At 38.7% G+C, this 16,952-nt stretch overlaps 3 protein-coding genes across 3 annotated transcripts in view; 2 read left to right on the top strand and 1 right to left on the bottom strand.

Annotated features, from left to right (window-relative positions):
- LOC136268954 (WD repeat-containing protein 19-like) overlaps positions 1 to 4,979 on the top strand; it is a 32,680-nt gene extending 27,701 nt beyond the window's left edge. Inside the window, exons 35-46 of the mRNA XM_066064428.1 lie at positions 194 to 276; positions 907 to 1,047; positions 1,272 to 1,596; positions 2,010 to 2,075; positions 2,265 to 2,342; positions 2,647 to 2,788; positions 3,178 to 3,257; positions 3,668 to 3,749; positions 3,800 to 3,950; positions 4,051 to 4,174; positions 4,405 to 4,481; positions 4,767 to 4,979. Of these exons, the coding sequence (XP_065920500.1) occupies positions 194 to 276; positions 907 to 1,047; positions 1,272 to 1,596; positions 2,010 to 2,075; positions 2,265 to 2,342; positions 2,647 to 2,788; positions 3,178 to 3,257; positions 3,668 to 3,749; positions 3,800 to 3,950; positions 4,051 to 4,174; positions 4,405 to 4,481; positions 4,767 to 4,878 (1,461 nt within the window). The 3' untranslated portion in view covers positions 4,879 to 4,979. The remainder of the gene's footprint in view (positions 1 to 193; positions 277 to 906; positions 1,048 to 1,271; positions 1,597 to 2,009; positions 2,076 to 2,264; positions 2,343 to 2,646; positions 2,789 to 3,177; positions 3,258 to 3,667; positions 3,750 to 3,799; positions 3,951 to 4,050; positions 4,175 to 4,404; positions 4,482 to 4,766) is intronic.
- Positions 4,980 to 5,152: 173 nt separating this feature from the next.
- Positions 5,153 to 8,353, top strand: LOC136268959 (hormonally up-regulated neu tumor-associated kinase-like). The gene is made up of 7 exons (XM_066064435.1): positions 5,153 to 5,440; positions 5,563 to 5,855; positions 6,256 to 6,311; positions 6,510 to 6,624; positions 6,682 to 6,818; positions 6,872 to 7,338; positions 7,397 to 8,353. The coding sequence occupies exons 1-7, from the start codon at positions 5,222 to 5,224 to the stop codon at positions 8,141 to 8,143; spliced, it is 2,034 nt and encodes a 677-aa protein (XP_065920507.1). The 5' UTR covers positions 5,153 to 5,221; the 3' UTR covers positions 8,144 to 8,353.
- LOC136268955 (unconventional myosin-Ia-like) lies at positions 8,233 to 16,920 on the bottom strand. Its single transcript, XM_066064429.1, has 34 exons — positions 16,791 to 16,920; positions 16,171 to 16,321; positions 15,388 to 15,503; positions 15,003 to 15,097; positions 14,809 to 14,913; positions 14,703 to 14,749; positions 14,593 to 14,656; positions 14,518 to 14,531; positions 14,374 to 14,458; positions 12,278 to 12,384; positions 12,071 to 12,221; positions 11,900 to 12,021; positions 11,761 to 11,847; positions 11,633 to 11,698; positions 11,471 to 11,575; positions 11,359 to 11,421; positions 11,250 to 11,303; positions 11,051 to 11,191; positions 10,888 to 11,002; positions 10,784 to 10,839; positions 10,662 to 10,727; positions 10,545 to 10,612; positions 10,352 to 10,499; positions 10,229 to 10,297; positions 10,084 to 10,176; positions 9,979 to 10,035; positions 9,848 to 9,916; positions 9,560 to 9,787; positions 9,379 to 9,510; positions 9,217 to 9,329; positions 9,031 to 9,166; positions 8,823 to 8,975; positions 8,639 to 8,778; positions 8,233 to 8,584 (listed from the first exon to the last, which is right to left on the bottom strand). Coding segments are annotated over exons 1-34 (3,342 nt in total). The 5' UTR covers positions 16,793 to 16,920; the 3' UTR covers positions 8,233 to 8,460.
- Between the last annotated feature and the right edge of the window lie 32 nt (positions 16,921 to 16,952).

Raw genomic sequence — 16,952 nt, 5'->3', positions numbered from 1 at the left:
TATCTTGTCTATCCATCTGTGTGTCTGTCTACTTGTACTTACATGTGGTGTGTGGCTGCAGTGTGTACTCAGTGTACAATTGTGTGCATGAAATAAAATAGTACTTGTACATAGTGTGTGCATGTATTGTACTCTTTGTGTAGTGTATGTGTTCTACGAAGCATACATACTGCTTATAGTATTGTCACCACAGATGTTCAATGATGCTGGTGCACTCTATGAGAAGTGTGAACAATGGGAAAAGGCAGCCAGTGCTTATGTTAAGAGCAAAAACTGGTTAGTATGTGCTCATTACGTGTGTGCCACACATTTCAATGTACTACTCATACAAACAGTCCAGCTCATTAATATTGCTATCAAGCCTGGTGTTTCCCTCTGCAAACCTAGCTCATCTTTTCCCCTCTGTAAGTCCAACCCCTCCTCTATGCAGGCTCATTTCCTTCTTTCTGCAAGCTCATTTTCTCCCCAGCTTTACAGAGAAGAGGGACTGGAATTGCAGGATGGAGATGTGATGCTTTCAGAGAAGAGGAAACGGACCTGCAGAGGAGAGGAGATGGCTTGAAGAGAGGATGGGCTGTACTTGCAGAGGGGAAGAAATGGGGTTGCAGAAGGGAGGGGCTGGGCAAGTCCATTTCCTCCTCTCTGCAAGTCCAGCCCTTCCCTCTGCTTGCATAGATGCTCCTATCTGCAAGCCCTTCTACAATCCCAGCCCCTCCTCTCTGCAAGCTTAGAAGTTTACTTGGGATCATACACTTGGGACTATACCTGTGAAAGAGTAGCAACTTGAAAGTTATAAATTGTTATGTCACAATGTGTTTAAAATCACACGCTATTTATTCACACAAGCTTATCCGGACGTATGACTGTTGTTAAATGTATCATGTGGTCACTGTTGCTGTTTTGCAGGGTTAAGATTGGTGCAATTATGACTAAAGTCAGTAACAACAAGATACATGGCCAGTACGCTAAGGCCAAAGAGGCTGAGGGCAGTTACCTTGAGGCAGCCAAAGCTTACGAGACAGCTGAGGACTATGAAAATTGCATCAGGTAATGTCTGTGAATGTCATGTATTAAAAAAAATTCTAACCAAATACTCAGTTTTGTAATGAGTAATTGAATGATGGCTAGGAAAGCTTTAACTACTTGATGTGACTTACTTGAGACATGTTTGTACTTTGTCTAACCCCCCCACGTGTCTGTATTTGTGTATAGTTTTCTTTGATGTTGTAAAATGTAATTGACTCTCTTATACCCTTGTCTTCAAATACTAGGGTTTACTTTGAGTTGCTGAACAACCCTGATGAAGCAATCAGAGTTGCTCAAGACAGTCAATCTATTGAGGGAGCCAAGCTAGTGGCTACTCACTTCATGAAGATCAAGGACTACAGTTCAGCTATAAGGTTTATTGTCGTATCAAAGGCCAATCAAGAGGCATTTGCAATGGCCAAGGCTCACAACCAAATGGAGTTATATGCTGACATCATTGGTGCTGATGCCACTAAGGAAGACTTCCTAAATATTGCAGGACATTTTGAAGAGAATGGCAACCACTTACAAGCTGGAAAGTTCTTCCTCAAAGCAGAAAATTATGAAAAGGTATTGCTAAAGACTGGCAGTGTGCAAATATTTGAAAGCTGGCTCTAATCAGGTCACTGCACAATAAAATTTAGATTCAATTCTTAAATATAATTGACTAAATCCTATAGAGCCTCACAAGGTTTCCTATTATATAAAACAACACAGTATTTCTTTCCCTTAGCAAAGGTGGTTAAGTAGGTGTTTTCTACTTCTAATTCACATTGTTTCTTTGTTGTTAAAGTCTAAAGACATTAGACAGGAACGCTTGGGGTCTAGCATAATTTAGTAACTTCAGATCATTTTTATTTCACTCCACCACAATTCAGGACCTTCTGGTAACTATAGACCCACTGTTTGTTTTTTGCGTATAATTATGGTTGTTTAACCCTAAATTAATAAGATCACTTCATAACACTCTTCTCTCCCAACAGGCTCTGGAACATTTCATTGACAGCAAGTCAGAAAATGGAGAACACATTGAACTGGCCATTGAAGCGGTTAGTGTAGTAATAGTAATAGTAGTAGTAGTAGTAGGCTAAGAACTAAACTTTATAAAATTGATATAAAGTAGTACTGGAAGCATCTGGTTTTGACACTTTTAGCTAACAGTAAGGTTTTCTCCCATAATCTTCATATTTAGCCATACTATGTATGCAGTCACTGCACCACCTCATGTGTACTGTTAGGTGGGTAAGGCCAAGTCAGAGAAGCTCACTCAACAACTTATGGAGTTCCTGATGGGAGAACATGATGGAAATGCTAAGGTAAGCTAAACCTGCCTCTTGGGACTGGTATTTTCTAGATCCAATGTTTGCTGCTGCAAAATTTGGATAGCTTTGGTACCTACCCTGTTATAGTAACTTTATAATTAGTTAACAGCATTAAACTTATTGACTCAAGACTGAAATATTGCTGTCACCTAAATTCTACAGAGGCCGACTGTATTTTTAATATAAGCTGCTATTTAGCTGGAGGCAACTGGGTAACACCCACACTTTGTTACTAGATTCTGTATGTATAGCTTATCTATTAGGATATATGTGACTACTACCTTTGGTTTACGTACAGGATGCCAAGTACTTGTTCAGGATGTACATGTCACTGGAGCAATACAGAGAGGCTGCTCGTATTGCTGTGATCATTGCTAGGGAGGACCAGACATCTGGTAACTATCGGAATGCCCACGATGTCTTGTTCAACATGTACTATGGTAAGTGTGCATCCCTTACTAGTGAGTATATCATTGGTTAAGTGACAGGTAAAAAGCATTAGTGCTTATACAGATGAATTAGTTTATCTTGTTAATAATAAGACCAGGAAGTAAGACAGATCACCTCAATATAGCAGCCGTGTGATCAAGTCTTGACTGCTGTGGTAATTGTACTTGTGTTGTATGACATAGTTATTTGAAGATGGTAGCAATACAACATAAGTTGCATCATAGTGGCCAGTGTGGGTTTGTCGTGGAATGTTGTTTTCCTCGTTCCCATTAAAACCACATGTAATGTGACTCTCCAGTGTTGTGGTATATAGGGTGTGTACATGTGTCCATCACATGCTGTATATATTATGTGGTCAATTTGTGTGTCTCATTTGTAGAGTTGAGTCAGCGTAAGATCAAGATCCCGACTGAGATGAACCAGAACCTGATGATCTTGCACAGCTATGTGATAGCTAGGGTCAGCACACTGAGCCCCACCCACATCCTGCTCCCTACAGACAAGGAAGCAGGATGTTACTACATTTTGGAATACATTATTGTTTATGTTATTATAAGAGCAGGCTGACCACAAGTATAATTTTATATTACTGGTACATGAATCATGGTTATGTAACCTGTATGACCTTGAGTGCAAAACAAGTTTGTTAATAAGGTTAATTGGTGTGGTAAAGTCCCCAAACTTTGCTGGTGCTTTAGCACAACAAATTTATAAAAAATTAAATATTGATTAGGAAAACACATGAATTTGAAGCAGCCTTCCTCCAAAGTTTCATTTTAGTTTAATGACTTTATTCTGAACAAAACAGTATATTAAATTGTAATACTTTGATTACAGTGTGTGACTAAGATTAATTTGTTTGTGTGTAGGTTCACATTAAACATGGCAATCACTTGTTAGGGGCTCGTCTGCTGTGCCGTGTGGCTAACAACATTAGCAAATTCCCTAGCCGTGAGTAGTTTATCACTCTAATTGTTTCATTCATCACTACACTGTTACAGATGTAGTACCCATTCTCACCTCCACTGTGGTGGAGTGCCATCGGTCTGGGCTGAAGGGTTCAGCATTTACATATGCTGTCATGTTAATGAGACCAGAACATAGGCCTAAGATTGATCAGAAGTATGCCAAGAAGTTAGAAGTAATTGTCAGGTAAGTATTTGTGTTTTGTAGCAGAGTAAACAGTATTCAGCAGAACCTCAAACTGCTATGGTATTATTGGTTTTGATTACGTGTTTAAAATATTTTACAGGAAACAAGACAAGAAAGAAGTGGAAGAAGAGTTATCACCATGTCCTTACTGCTCACATTCCCTACCAGTCACCAGACTAGACTGTCCAGAGTGCAAGAACACCATTCCTTACTGTATAGCCACTGTAAGCTGTGAGGGGTGTGGCTGGGTGTGCAGCATGCAATACATGTGACACGTGTTTATATAAGAGGGGAGTTTATGTAAGAGGGGAATTGTGAAACTTTAAGTCATTTCTGTGAAATATATTTACGTAATTATAAAGTGAAAGGCTTGCAGACTATATTAATATCTTTATTGTGGTTTTATTATGATAATAAAACTGGTTTTGATAGTCTTGTGATGTCATTACTGCAGGGTCAGCATATGATACGATCGGATTGGTGTATATGTCCATCATGCAAGTTCCCAGCTCTTCACTCTGAATTTACGAAGTGAGCTGCATACTAGCTGATGAGAGCAGTGAAACCTGCCTGAACAGCTTGCTGCATTAGAGAGAGCCACATGTAGAAACCAGCAGTGTCTGCACTGTAACAACCTTTTATTGGCCCATAACTAAATGGCTACACATAATACAATCAAGGAGCTAAATCTGTTTTAAAATAGTGTCTGTTTGCAGTTTTCACTGTTTCTTAGAGAACAGCTACATTACAATCAATGTAATTTTATCATCTGTACCAATGCTTATGTATTGCAATAATAACAAGTATTGTGTACAGGTTACTCAATTCCGTGGACACTACATGTCCAATGTGTCGAAATAAAGTCGATCCAGAATCACTTAACAAGTTGGAAAATCCTAACTTGCGTCGTGTACATGATGAAGAATAATTATACCTGTATATCTGTCTATATAAGTGCTGTATTTATTTTTTTTAACTTTATTTATTGAGAATATTATTGAAAATAACAAATTTTTAGCTACAACTGCATCACAGGTCACATCACATCTCCAGACGCAACTCCTACTTTGAGGGGGCTAGCAGCCTAGCAGGTTATACGTCAAGTTCAAAGATTGTAAAGGCGTTGGCGTTGTATTATGTGGGCTAGACCTTGTCCTTATTCGGGCAATGGCGCCACACCACTGGAACATTCTTCACGTGGGATTGTTTATAAATAGTCGTCGAGGCAGCTAACTCCATTTTTTATTCCGTGTCTAAACAAAAGCGAAGCGATGGAGTGCGTTTCTGAAGAAGCTCGTTGCTGGCAAGTGGAAAATGAAGCAGAGTCACTACCTTACGAAGTAGTCGCAGTTAACGAAGCTATCAAGGAGTTTTGCAGTGAGTGCGGCGAAGTGAAACGAGTTGGTAACTACTTCGTTGGAGGTCAAGAATTGGGCGAGGGAATGTTTGCAAAAGTAAAGAAAGGAATTCACGCGCTGACCGGAGAATTGGTAAGGCTTCTTGGGGAGTGGCTGGCGTGCTACATAGCTATACGTATTTGTTTTGTTTATTACTGTGGGACTTCTTCGCATACTACTTTATGTATGTTAACATACTGCTTCTATAACTCCAGGTTGCTATCAAGATAACGGACAAAAAACACAAAAACGTCAACGAGTATGTGTTGACACACCTGCACAGAGAGGCAAAGCTACTAAAGCGCCTCAGACACCCAAACATTGTCCAAGCACTTGAAATAATGGAGACTGAGAGCAAGTTCTATCTAGTGCAGGAGTTGTGTCCTAGAGGGGACCTGATGCATTATGTGGAGCAGGGTGGACCTTTAAGTGAGAAGGAAACACGTAAATACATGAAACAGTTAGTGAGTGCCATTGACTACCTCCATCAAGCATCAATCCTTCACAGGTGAGCAAACTAGTTAACAATAAATTGTGCGTGCACAGTGATCGTAACGTGTTGCATAATTTTGCAGATACTTGAAATTTGCACACATAGACACAACACACACACACACACACACACACACACACACACACACACACACACACACACACACACACACACTTGCAAAAATTAGTTCCACTCTCAATTCATTTTCAACTACAGATTTGGCTTCAACCTCATGTTGTAAATAGTTTTTCATCATAATGTTAGCTATTGTATTGTGATATCATAAAATGGCTGAACCTCTTGGCAGCATCCATTAATGGTGTGATGGCTTTATAATTGCATTTGTGGTTTTGTGTTGATTTTCAATATATGCCTCCAACATGTTCATTCAGTAACCATATTCCCATATTTGCAGGGACTTAAAGTTGGAGAATATTTTATTTGATGTGAACAAGAACGTCAAACTAATTGGTAAGTTAACCGTGTAATGTGGTACCTTGTACTCTTCCCCCTGTGATGTCAGTTGTTGTCAACATCAGTTGATGTCATGATGACATCAATTGATGTCATGGGTTCTTAGTACCCTACTAGCTACATGTAATGTAGTTACTAGTTCGAAGTATTCTAAAAGGTACAAATCTGTTTACCACTTTTTTTTTGTTCATGCAGATTTTGGTCTGAGCAATGATTTTGGAGGTGAGACAGTCTGTGGCTCTCCAGCCTACTCATCACCAGAAGTATTGGGGGCTAAACACTATGGCCCTGAGGCAGATATCTGGAGCTTGTAAGTCTGTCTTATTAGCATTTAACACTGTACCTTTTAATGGTGTTATTGTTATAGGGGAGTCAACATGTTTGCTATGCTGACTGGAACATTGCCATACAGTGTGAATGCCAATGCAAAGAATGTGGTCACTCTCCTCCACGTAAAAATGTTGGAAAGAAAAATGAACCCTATTCCAAACCATCTGTCTGAAGGTAAATAAATTATTAATTTTACTAAAATTATATTTTTTTGTTTGCTGTTATAGAATGCAAGGATCTGTTATTGAAACTCCTTGAATTTGATCCTGAAAAAAGAATCCGTATGAACGAGATCCTAATTCATCCTTGGCTGTCTCATAATCCTGCAGCACCTTTAACCCGTTGTGTCTTCCCTAACCATTTGGAAGACTCTGATCTGAATAATGACATTTTGGCACACATGTGCAAGTTTATGCAGAACGAATGCAAGTCTCAATTGAGTGAGCTGATCATTGCTTTACTGAATCAAGAACTGTCAGCAGATGCTGCGATCTACCACCTGCTAGAAAAGAAGCTGCTCAGATATGAGGACAAAAGGAGCAAAGAATTGATGGCATTAAACAGAAGGCGTAAGAAGTCTTCCTCAGAAACAGACATAGCATCGGTTCTTGACAAGATCAGTGGTCTACCACATGATCAAATGAGGAGAACGTCTTCACTGACAAAGAAAACAAAGTCATTGAAAACCCTTAATGTAAGTAGTTCACTGTTTTATCTACAGGGCAATGTTTTATATAACATGTTCTTTTTAGGAGAGGAACTTGAAGAGGATGCAGTCTGAGAGAACATTGCCACACACGTATACACCATCTGTTCCACCGCAAGTAGCAAAAGCGCGTACTCGTCATACAACGGCACCAGTAGAGCCAGCTGGCCATGACAAGTTAGGACTGCCAATGTTATCACCGAAATCACCTACAGAGAAGCAAACATTTCAAGACTTACCTCCAATTGCAAATGATGGCGGCAAAGTGCCACTACCTTCCATGCACCATCGAACTACTGCCACGGTGTACAGGAAAGAGAGCAGAAGGGATAGTCTTCTTCAGTGGGTGAACAAGCCATCCACAACAACCGCAGCAGATAGGATCAAAAGAAATCGTAGTTTCAGGGTGGCAGTGGCTGAGCCAACAGAACAACTCTACCATACCCCACCACTGGATAGACAACCAAGTCTTGAGAATCTGTCTGTGATGACAGAATCGACCAATGCAACATTTGAGAGTCCTTCAATGTTGTCAATCCATTCAGTGGAGAGTGATGCACTTGATTGTTCAAGACAACAGCACAACTTTCTTGCTGCTTCACCACCATTTATACCTTCACAACCACCCCCACTAACAAGTGTTCATCGTACACGAACAGTAACTGTCCATGGTACACGACCAACGCAGAGCATTTCTGACCAACTACTGCCCTCCATAAACCAGAGAGCCAGTAGCTTATCAAGAAATCCTAAATTAAAGAAATGGCACAGTGAAAGAATTAAGAAACATTAACTGTCCTCTTTGGAATTTTTTGTACGCATAATTAGCTTTACATCTAATGTAGCTATAATTGCACTACTGTGAACAAACTGTTTACACACTTTTTATACTTTTCAATTTAATATTATTTATATTTATATGCATGGGTTCTGTATGAAAATGTGTTGTGTGTATGTAGTGTTCTGTAAATGAAGAAGTATATTAAAATAAATGTGTCAAAGAGCAGCTATTATAGTACAATAGGTTAAACTTAAGTTCAACCACAGTGATTTGAACGGCTGTGTTTTAGCTAACTATACAATGATAGTTTAAAAAGTCAAAATGATTTCCTATATTTGTACTTGCATCACACTACCCTTCCTCTTGCAGTGGGGACTGCTTGTATCACCATGTTCTGTTATCCGAAGGAATTGTATTCTTATTGATTCATTTGGCATTGGGCTAACAACAATTCTGCATGAAAGACAAGCATAACAAAGATGATGATTAGTGAAACAGGTAGCTTACTCATTGTCTGCAAATTTTATAGGCAGTCGTTTGCTGTGTGCCTCTTGCATCACCAAATGTAACTTAGTGATCAGTTCAATGACGTTTGGACAATGAAATATAAAGTCTCCTTTAGTGTAGCTACCAACGGCAACTTGTCCCTATGTAATGACATATTAAACAGCACTAGTACATGAGTGCTCACTGGATCAATGTGAAGAATGAAGAGGAAGTCATTGTGAATGCTCACAGAGACTTGTTGAATATGGGGTATATTGATGCGATGTTGAATGGCAAATGCCTTGGCTTCTAGTAGCAACAATGACGATCTCAGTATTACCAGTATCTTTGGAACTGCCTAAATATGGTCATACATAATTGGCATGTTGAATAATATGGAGTTAATAAATTACCTTGCCAGTTGCGCGGTTTATTTTATGGACATTGTCTGACCATACAATTCTCTTGTCGGGCATATCTACCACAATCTTGTTCCATTTTTGGTTTTCCCTTAAATTGAGACGATCAGCACGGAACGGTAACTTAATACTGGAGGAAACAGTATTAGCAACATTTTTACTTTATACACCTTGACTAACCTTTTTGAATACAGAGCTTTCTTGCCACGAAAGAGCATGCTTGCTCTAGTTTTCTCTACAAGTTTTCTCTTTAGTTTTGGATCAGAATTGTACATGTCCCTGATGCACTTACACTATTAAGACATACTAACTATTCTACACATGATAGTATGTTTATCTTACTCTCCATCGATAGTGGATTTGCTTCAGCTCAAGTGACACAGCTTCAAAACGTGGAGGCACCACTGGCCACCTCTTATCAAGTAATGATTGAGATGGGAGATTATCTCTTAGTCGAATGAGAAACAGATACACCTAGGATATGTGTAATAATTACAAGCAATAGATGCTGTCGTGTACTGACTGTTACTGCTCTGAAAAATTTGACTATCACAGGAGCGGCATTTTTCTTTAGTCGCACACGGAATTGTTTCCGCACCTTCCAGCCAGCATGGTATTTAGCAATAACACTAACTGCCCATATTCTTTTCACAGTATAACGAAGCTTCCATCCATAGTAGTAACGTCTTATGACCGCTCCAGCCCAACCAGAGTTGAGTGCCAGCTTCATTCTCCATAATATTTGCCGTGCCTGTGTAGTAATTGTATACATGGAATTCTTAATTCACTTTATTGACATGATAGCACTGACCTGCCAGCCTCTGAAATACTTGGCTATTGTGATCTGTGCATTCCTCTTTGCTTGGTAAGACTTTCTTTGCTGAAGGAGAAATTAAGATGGTACCACAAAATACCTCTCATATATATACACACAATAGTTACCTTGTATCCATGGTAATGTTTAGATATTGTTAGTTGTGCATTTCTTAATCGTTGGTACTAAAAAATACCACAAATAACTTACAATTATTTTGGTGTTTCAAATACTTTTGTTTTTTCATGCCATCCCCTGTATATTTTCTGTATAAGAATAGCTAGAGCTTCCAATGAGGCACGTCTCCTGTCTTCCAAATCAAACACCTGATAACAGCACACATTACCACTAATAGCCGCTACTATCACAATCACTCACAGTCCTGGGGTTCTGGATAAACACTTTAGTTCTGCCAAAAGCATACTCAGTTGGTTTCTTTAGTGTGGCCTAGTTAAGGGTGAAGCTTGATACATGAATAACTTTTAGATTATCCAATTTCACCTTTAGTATTTCTTTACAGCCTGGTTTTGGAGGTTTCTTCCACGTTGGCCATGTGTTCTTGGACAACATTTTGTAACGCATGAGGAAACGCTCAAATGACATTCGATGAGCATAACCAGCTCTGTGCACCTTGAGATTCTCCACCAAACTATAAGATGCAGCAACTAAGTGATGTTTGTCTAATACTGCTTACCCTAAATATCTGACTTGATGTGTGACTATCTCTTGGTCAAATGATTTAGCTATTTTCTCATCGTTAGGCTGAATGGCACACAACTTGTAACTCCATTACAGATAGTTGTCTACGAACCTTAATACAACGGATGTAGTTTGGGTTCTTTGTTAGCAAGTTTTTCATCAAAGCAGTGACAGAGGTCTGTATGAATACCACACCACCAATGAGTAAAGTTGAGAGCTATAATCAAATTTTACTTTGAACTGTGTTCCAGTAGTAATAGGTCTCTTCATCGTACCCTTATCAGGATCACCTGTGTACATTTCATATTACAATGTGACCATAACTAATCAATGATCACCTTCTGGAAAGAAATCCCTTAATAGCTGACGTTCACAATTAAACATCAACTGAGACAAATCTCGAAATAGTAAATCTTTATTCTTGTCAATGAATCCATCAACTCGATAGGACACCTGGAAAAAATGTAACAGCATGCTTGTGTATTTATCTGTATTACTTACTTTTCCAGCATAATGGACTAATCGGAAGTTAGTCTTCTCCAAGGTCTGGTCACCGTAGTACTCCTTACATCCTCTACTCTCATAGTGAACATGGCCCACACAGTGCTTGTCCAACTTTTGTAGAAATGTTGCATCTGTCACCTAACAAAGATCCATGTCATCATACACACTAGTAATATCAGTCTGGATAGCTACTAACCTTTCCTGGCCTTAAGCATTCTTCATCCAACAAAGCTAATATTCCATTTTTGGGCTACAAAAGGTACATCAGTTGAAAACAACTACAAATTATAGCAATCTATGCTCACATTTTCTATCAGCTCACAAATCACTTCATTATTGAAGTATTCAATAGCATCCCATTCAATACCCTAATAGTAAAGTTAGCTACATAAGCCCTGTATGTTGCATGTTGGTCACCTCTCTGATGTACTCATCTTGTTCTGAGTTTAGTGTTAACTCAATAAACACTTGTTGGAGCTTCTCATTACAATAGTTGATGATCATCTGTTCAAAACTGTTAACCTGTTGTACATTATTCACAGTAGCTTAGCTTGTAGTGCAGACAACTGAAACACTTACTTGAAATACTTCAAATCCATATATATCAAGAACACCTATCACTTTTTTATTTCCTGTATCAATAACCTACAATATTAATATTTATCTAGTAGCATAACTGTATAGCTATCCACATTTTATATTCATACTTCAATTGTTTTGTTAATCTTGCCAACAACCCATGTGAACAACCTGTCGTAGATTGCCTTTGCTAATGCATCTCTGGCATATACAGCCTGTAAATATCGATGGTGATTATGTGGATAATTGTACAGTGTGTGTACATGCCTGAGCAATTGGAAGTAGTTTTGTTACGCTGTCCTTCCCTGCCTCTACTGTCCTTCTTGTTAATGATTCTTCCAGTTGTTTTATGGAGCAGCCAAACATGTCACAAACATATGTGATGCACTCTACAATCAAACACACTGTTATAACTCATATATGAGGGTAGATACTAACTCTCATCAACTCTTTTCATTTTTGATGCATCTGTACCATTAGGTAAAGAGTATCCACTGAATTCAATGTTGCCGAGGTTCAACAATCCTGATAGTAGCTCAAAAACACCACTGATCTCGTCAGGTGTGAACCCTGTCACTTCCATCCCTTTCTACAAGACAACTCACTCACAATACTAGTACAATTGCCATGGTGTTAATATCATACCACTGTTAGCTGGAAGTCTCTCTGATCATCCTTTGTTAGTACATGTGCACACCCACTTTGCTTCAAGAAGTGGTATCGGTAATAATCTCTGTGAAGTCTCAGCATTTCTACAATACAACAGTCAATTAGTGACTATCCCACTAAGGGCTATCAAGAAGGTTGAAAGCATATGTGAATCTAGGAGACACTGGGCTGGGGAGAGGGAGAAGTGGGGAAAGAAGTTTTAGGATAAACCACTATGTGGAGAAGAACGGAATTCCATGGTACACAAGCTATATTCATTTGGTTGGTATAGCTGGACGAATGAAGAACATATGTGACCGGATTTGCGGAAAGGTACCTTTCCACACATTTTACATACCAGCAAAGAAAATGATGTAACACTTGACTCCTTACACTGATTAACTTGCTCTTAGTTTCAAACTGCAGTGAGATACTGTAGCCACACTCATGGAAAATATTAGGCAGTTACATGAAATGATCAAAACGTTATGAAGCTTCAAAGTTCAGAAAATGGGTCACCTTTGTGCATAGAAAAGGTACCTTTTTGCAAACCTGGTCACATATACATTCTAAGGCTCTAGTTGAATATTTTCTGAGAAAATTTTTAACCTTAAATTGCCTGTATAGGTTTGAATTTGATAACACTTTTGATACGTAGTTACAAAGTGTATGCTTCAAAACGTATGCTAGAAAATTTGTTAGCCTATCTGAGATTTTAAAGTTATTAGAGTTGTGACTGTTCTATTAGAGAATCTTGATTTTGACGCAAATATTTTAGCTTATTTGCCTTGATTTCTTCATAGCATCCAGTTTATACATGTAAAGTGCATTTATAATTGTCTTCTATTTACCCATTGGCTTTTTCTGTACTTCAATACAGCTTGAATGCTTTCCAACTTGTTTTTGGTGTCAATATAGTCCTGTAAGTCCAAGGGGATAAAACCCTCTTTGGCCTGCCTCAGATCTGCCTATAGTTGAAAGCATGCACAAGAACATAGCTTGAAGCCAAGCTCAGGCCTGGCTTGGCCAGAAAACTGATATTTAAATAATAAAATGTTTGCTACAAACACCAAGATCAAGATACTCTAACATAGCAGTAACTTTGATACCAACAAAGGGGCACTCTGCCCCTTTGTGAGTACAGACACAAATAGACTTCAAAATGGCATGATTGAAGTACAGACACAAAACTACAGGGCTGTGCTAGCTTCTTAGTGGCTGATATATAGCAAAGTAAAAGCAACTATACCAGACCATCCACCAGTACACTACTGGTTCTTAATTGTCAAACCAGATACTTCACACAAGGCCAATTGAGCTTTCCTCACCACCCAGAAAAGATGCCCCTCAAAACCAGCCTCAAGAGTAATGCTGAGGATCAAAACCAATAGTATGATAGTGTAGCTATCCACTGGTGGTGTTAGTTTGATTTTGCCTGATGTGAGATTTGGATCAGTTACATAAAATCTGGTTACATATATTATTTGTGTGTGTGTGTGTGTGTGTGTGTGTGTGTGTGTGTGTGTGTGTGTGTGTGTGTGTGTGTGTGTGTGTGTGTGTGTGTGTGTGTGTGTGTGTGTGTGTGTGTGTGTGTGTGTGTGTGTGTGTGTGTGTGTGTGTGTGTGTGTGTGTGTGTGTGTGTGTGTGTGTGTGTGTGTGTGTGTGTGTGTGTGTGTGTGTGTGTGTGTGTGTGTGTGTGTGTGTGTGTGTGTGTGTGTGTGTGTGTGTGTGTGAATCATGATATGATAGTATGGTTATGCTTCACAGACACGCATGCATGCACGCACACACATGCACACAAACACACTACAGTATGTATATATTATGTCTTCATTAAAACTCTATAATGTAGAAAAAATCTTAGGGAAGGTGGTGACTTGACTTGAGACTACTTGCAAAAAATGAATAATGAACGAAACCCTCCTGCCTGCTGATACATCTTAGTATCATGGATGAGAAAAGTTATCAAGCTTCTCTGGCTGTATATATATATATATATATATATATATATATATATATATATATATATATACATGTGTGTGTTTAATAGACCTTGTGAATGTGACATACACACGTGTACTTGTGTAACTCACGTAGGACATCATCACTAGCTCCTGCCAGTAGTTGATAAAAGATGTGAAAGTTCCTCTCTCCAGCAGCTTGGAACACAACCCTTGACTATGTAAATCAAAAGACAAAAGTAAGATGTGCAGATAATTCCTACTATTGTGACAAACCTTTTCAAGGAGATCTGCACAGTAAGGAATAAATCAGTTAAGAATCAGAGAAAACATAGACAGTAACAAACTTACAATTGTTAACTACTCCTCCTAAAGGTTCTCCGCTGTAATTAAATGCAATATCCATGTATTTCCCCTAAATTGATACTAAATAGAACTCTGTTACAAAATAAAAAGCTTACAAATCTTGAAGAGTTGTCATTTCGAATTGTCTTGGCATTTCCAAATGCTACATATAATTATTACATTGATACACTGTCAGACACATGTACAGAGCTAGGCACACACCTTCAAGTACAGGATTGGATTGTAACAACTGTTCTTTGATCCTCTCAACTCCCTCATTGTGTGTGGACGCTTTTGTCACATACGTCATCACTAGCTTGGAGGCCTCTATATGACAATAACACCACTATATATTTAAACATGTTCCAACTACTCTAATAGAACAGTCATTAAAATACAAGTGCTGATGTACTTACCAGTTTTTCCAGCTCCTGATTCGCCAGTAATGATAATACACTGGTCCTCATTATGGTCTCTCATAGATCGGTATGCATCATCAGAAATTGCATAACTGCCGAGTACATGCAACATATAGGTACCAAACTTATCAAATACAGTGAAAGCTCTCAATTTAAGAAAAAAACCTTCCATGATATAAAAACTGTGGTCTCAATAACAATTACTCTGTACATTCTCACATCTGAATGAGGAAAACCTAGCAAAGCTTATCTTGGTCCTTTTGTATATACACAGATTCCACTGTTTCACAGATATTTACAAAAGTTTTTACAAAAGTGATAATTTAAATTTCATTATCAAGTTTTCAAGGACATGACATACACCACACCACATCAATCTCACATGTGAGGTGGTAGTTCAAACATATTCCTACTTCTGTACTGCTGGATGTACTCATCAGTGTATATGGACAGCTTCTCATAAGGGTTGATGGAGATGACCACCTTACCAATGTATGTCTGCACAACACAAAACATTACAAGTGGTTATAATGTGGGCGACAGTAAGGTGAACTATCTGAATGTTAATCTTCACAAACATGCTTCAAGAGTGGGTGAGAAATCCATCATTCCTCCCACTACAGTTTAGCTGTGCTGGAGAATATTCCATACAGAAATATTATTGTTTTCTTTAATTTATACAGCAACTAGAAGGGACACACATTCACACTATGGCTGTACACTAAACACTGTCAATTAAATATGTATTAGGTAATATTGAGGTTACAGCTTTGATGCTGTTATTTGTGACATATACAAACAAATTAATGAGATCATAAATGGTCATTGCCATTTCTAGGTGTTGTATCTTAGATGTGCCATCATCGAGAAATGCGACCTCTGGACACATTACACTGCACAGTGACCCTCTATGGGTGGACATGATATATCACAATAATTTTGTCATTAATATTAGTCCAGGCTAAGTAAAGCTATCTGTCTGTAGCCATTAACATTAACTGTTACATATTACTGTTTTTAAGTTATCTAACTGACTGTTTGCTACATATCTAGCTAGCTAGTTACATCCCATAACTTCACAAATGTATTCTGTGCATGCACCATCTTAACTGGTCAAGTTACCATCCCTATAAGGCTCTATCAAAACATACACGAAACCACTTACATAGATGTCCTTTCCTTTGTAACGCAGTTTCAGGTTTTCCACGACCTTCTCTTGATTAGGAGGATCCAGCAATACCATGTCTCCACATCCAACAATCTCATCAAGGAGACTAGTGTAGGTCACCCCATCTCCTTTCTTCACTGCCTTTGACCTAAAGAAAGCATAACATAATTTCAGATTAAGCACTTTGCAGAGTCATGATATTCACAGCACAGTACATGTTTTAAAACTTGTATTGTAGCTACTTCGAATTTAGTAGCTTTCTACTTTCTATAAACTTTAACCATACTCTTGCAGTTGATACAACTCTGCAATGAGGAACTTATGTGTTTGGCTACAGGCACTGAGCTTGTTTGGAGAGCGGAATGGGCCAACTTCTGATGTACCTGCTGGCGTGATTGTTAGACTAAATCAATGGTTCCACTGTTTTCACTCTCAGAACAACTTATAAGGCACTTATATGGCAATGACAAATTAACAGAAAGTACTTCATTGAGATGGCACAAGGCGTACAGTCGGACCGGAAAACGAACACGCCAGCTGCAGGTTTGGAGAACAGTGGTTTACCCCACCCATAAAACAGTTTAGTTATACGCGCAGCGAGATAAACACACACTTACATAATGGTAAACTTCACTAGCAGATCATCAGATGTATTCGCTGTAGTCACACCCGCCCTACGAGTTCAACTGCTGAAAATGGGCGTGCCTCATAAATTTACGAACACGGTACACCTCCGCATAACAAACAACATATTTCATTGTTATTTGACAAGATTTAAA

Source organism: Dysidea avara, chromosome 10, assembly GCF_963678975.1.
Source record: "Dysidea avara chromosome 10, odDysAvar1.4, whole genome shotgun sequence".
NCBI lineage: Eukaryota > Metazoa > Porifera > Demospongiae > Dictyoceratida > Dysideidae > Dysidea > Dysidea avara.
The sequence above is the reverse complement of the archived record's forward strand: the minus strand, read 5'-3'. Positions and strand labels throughout refer to the sequence as shown.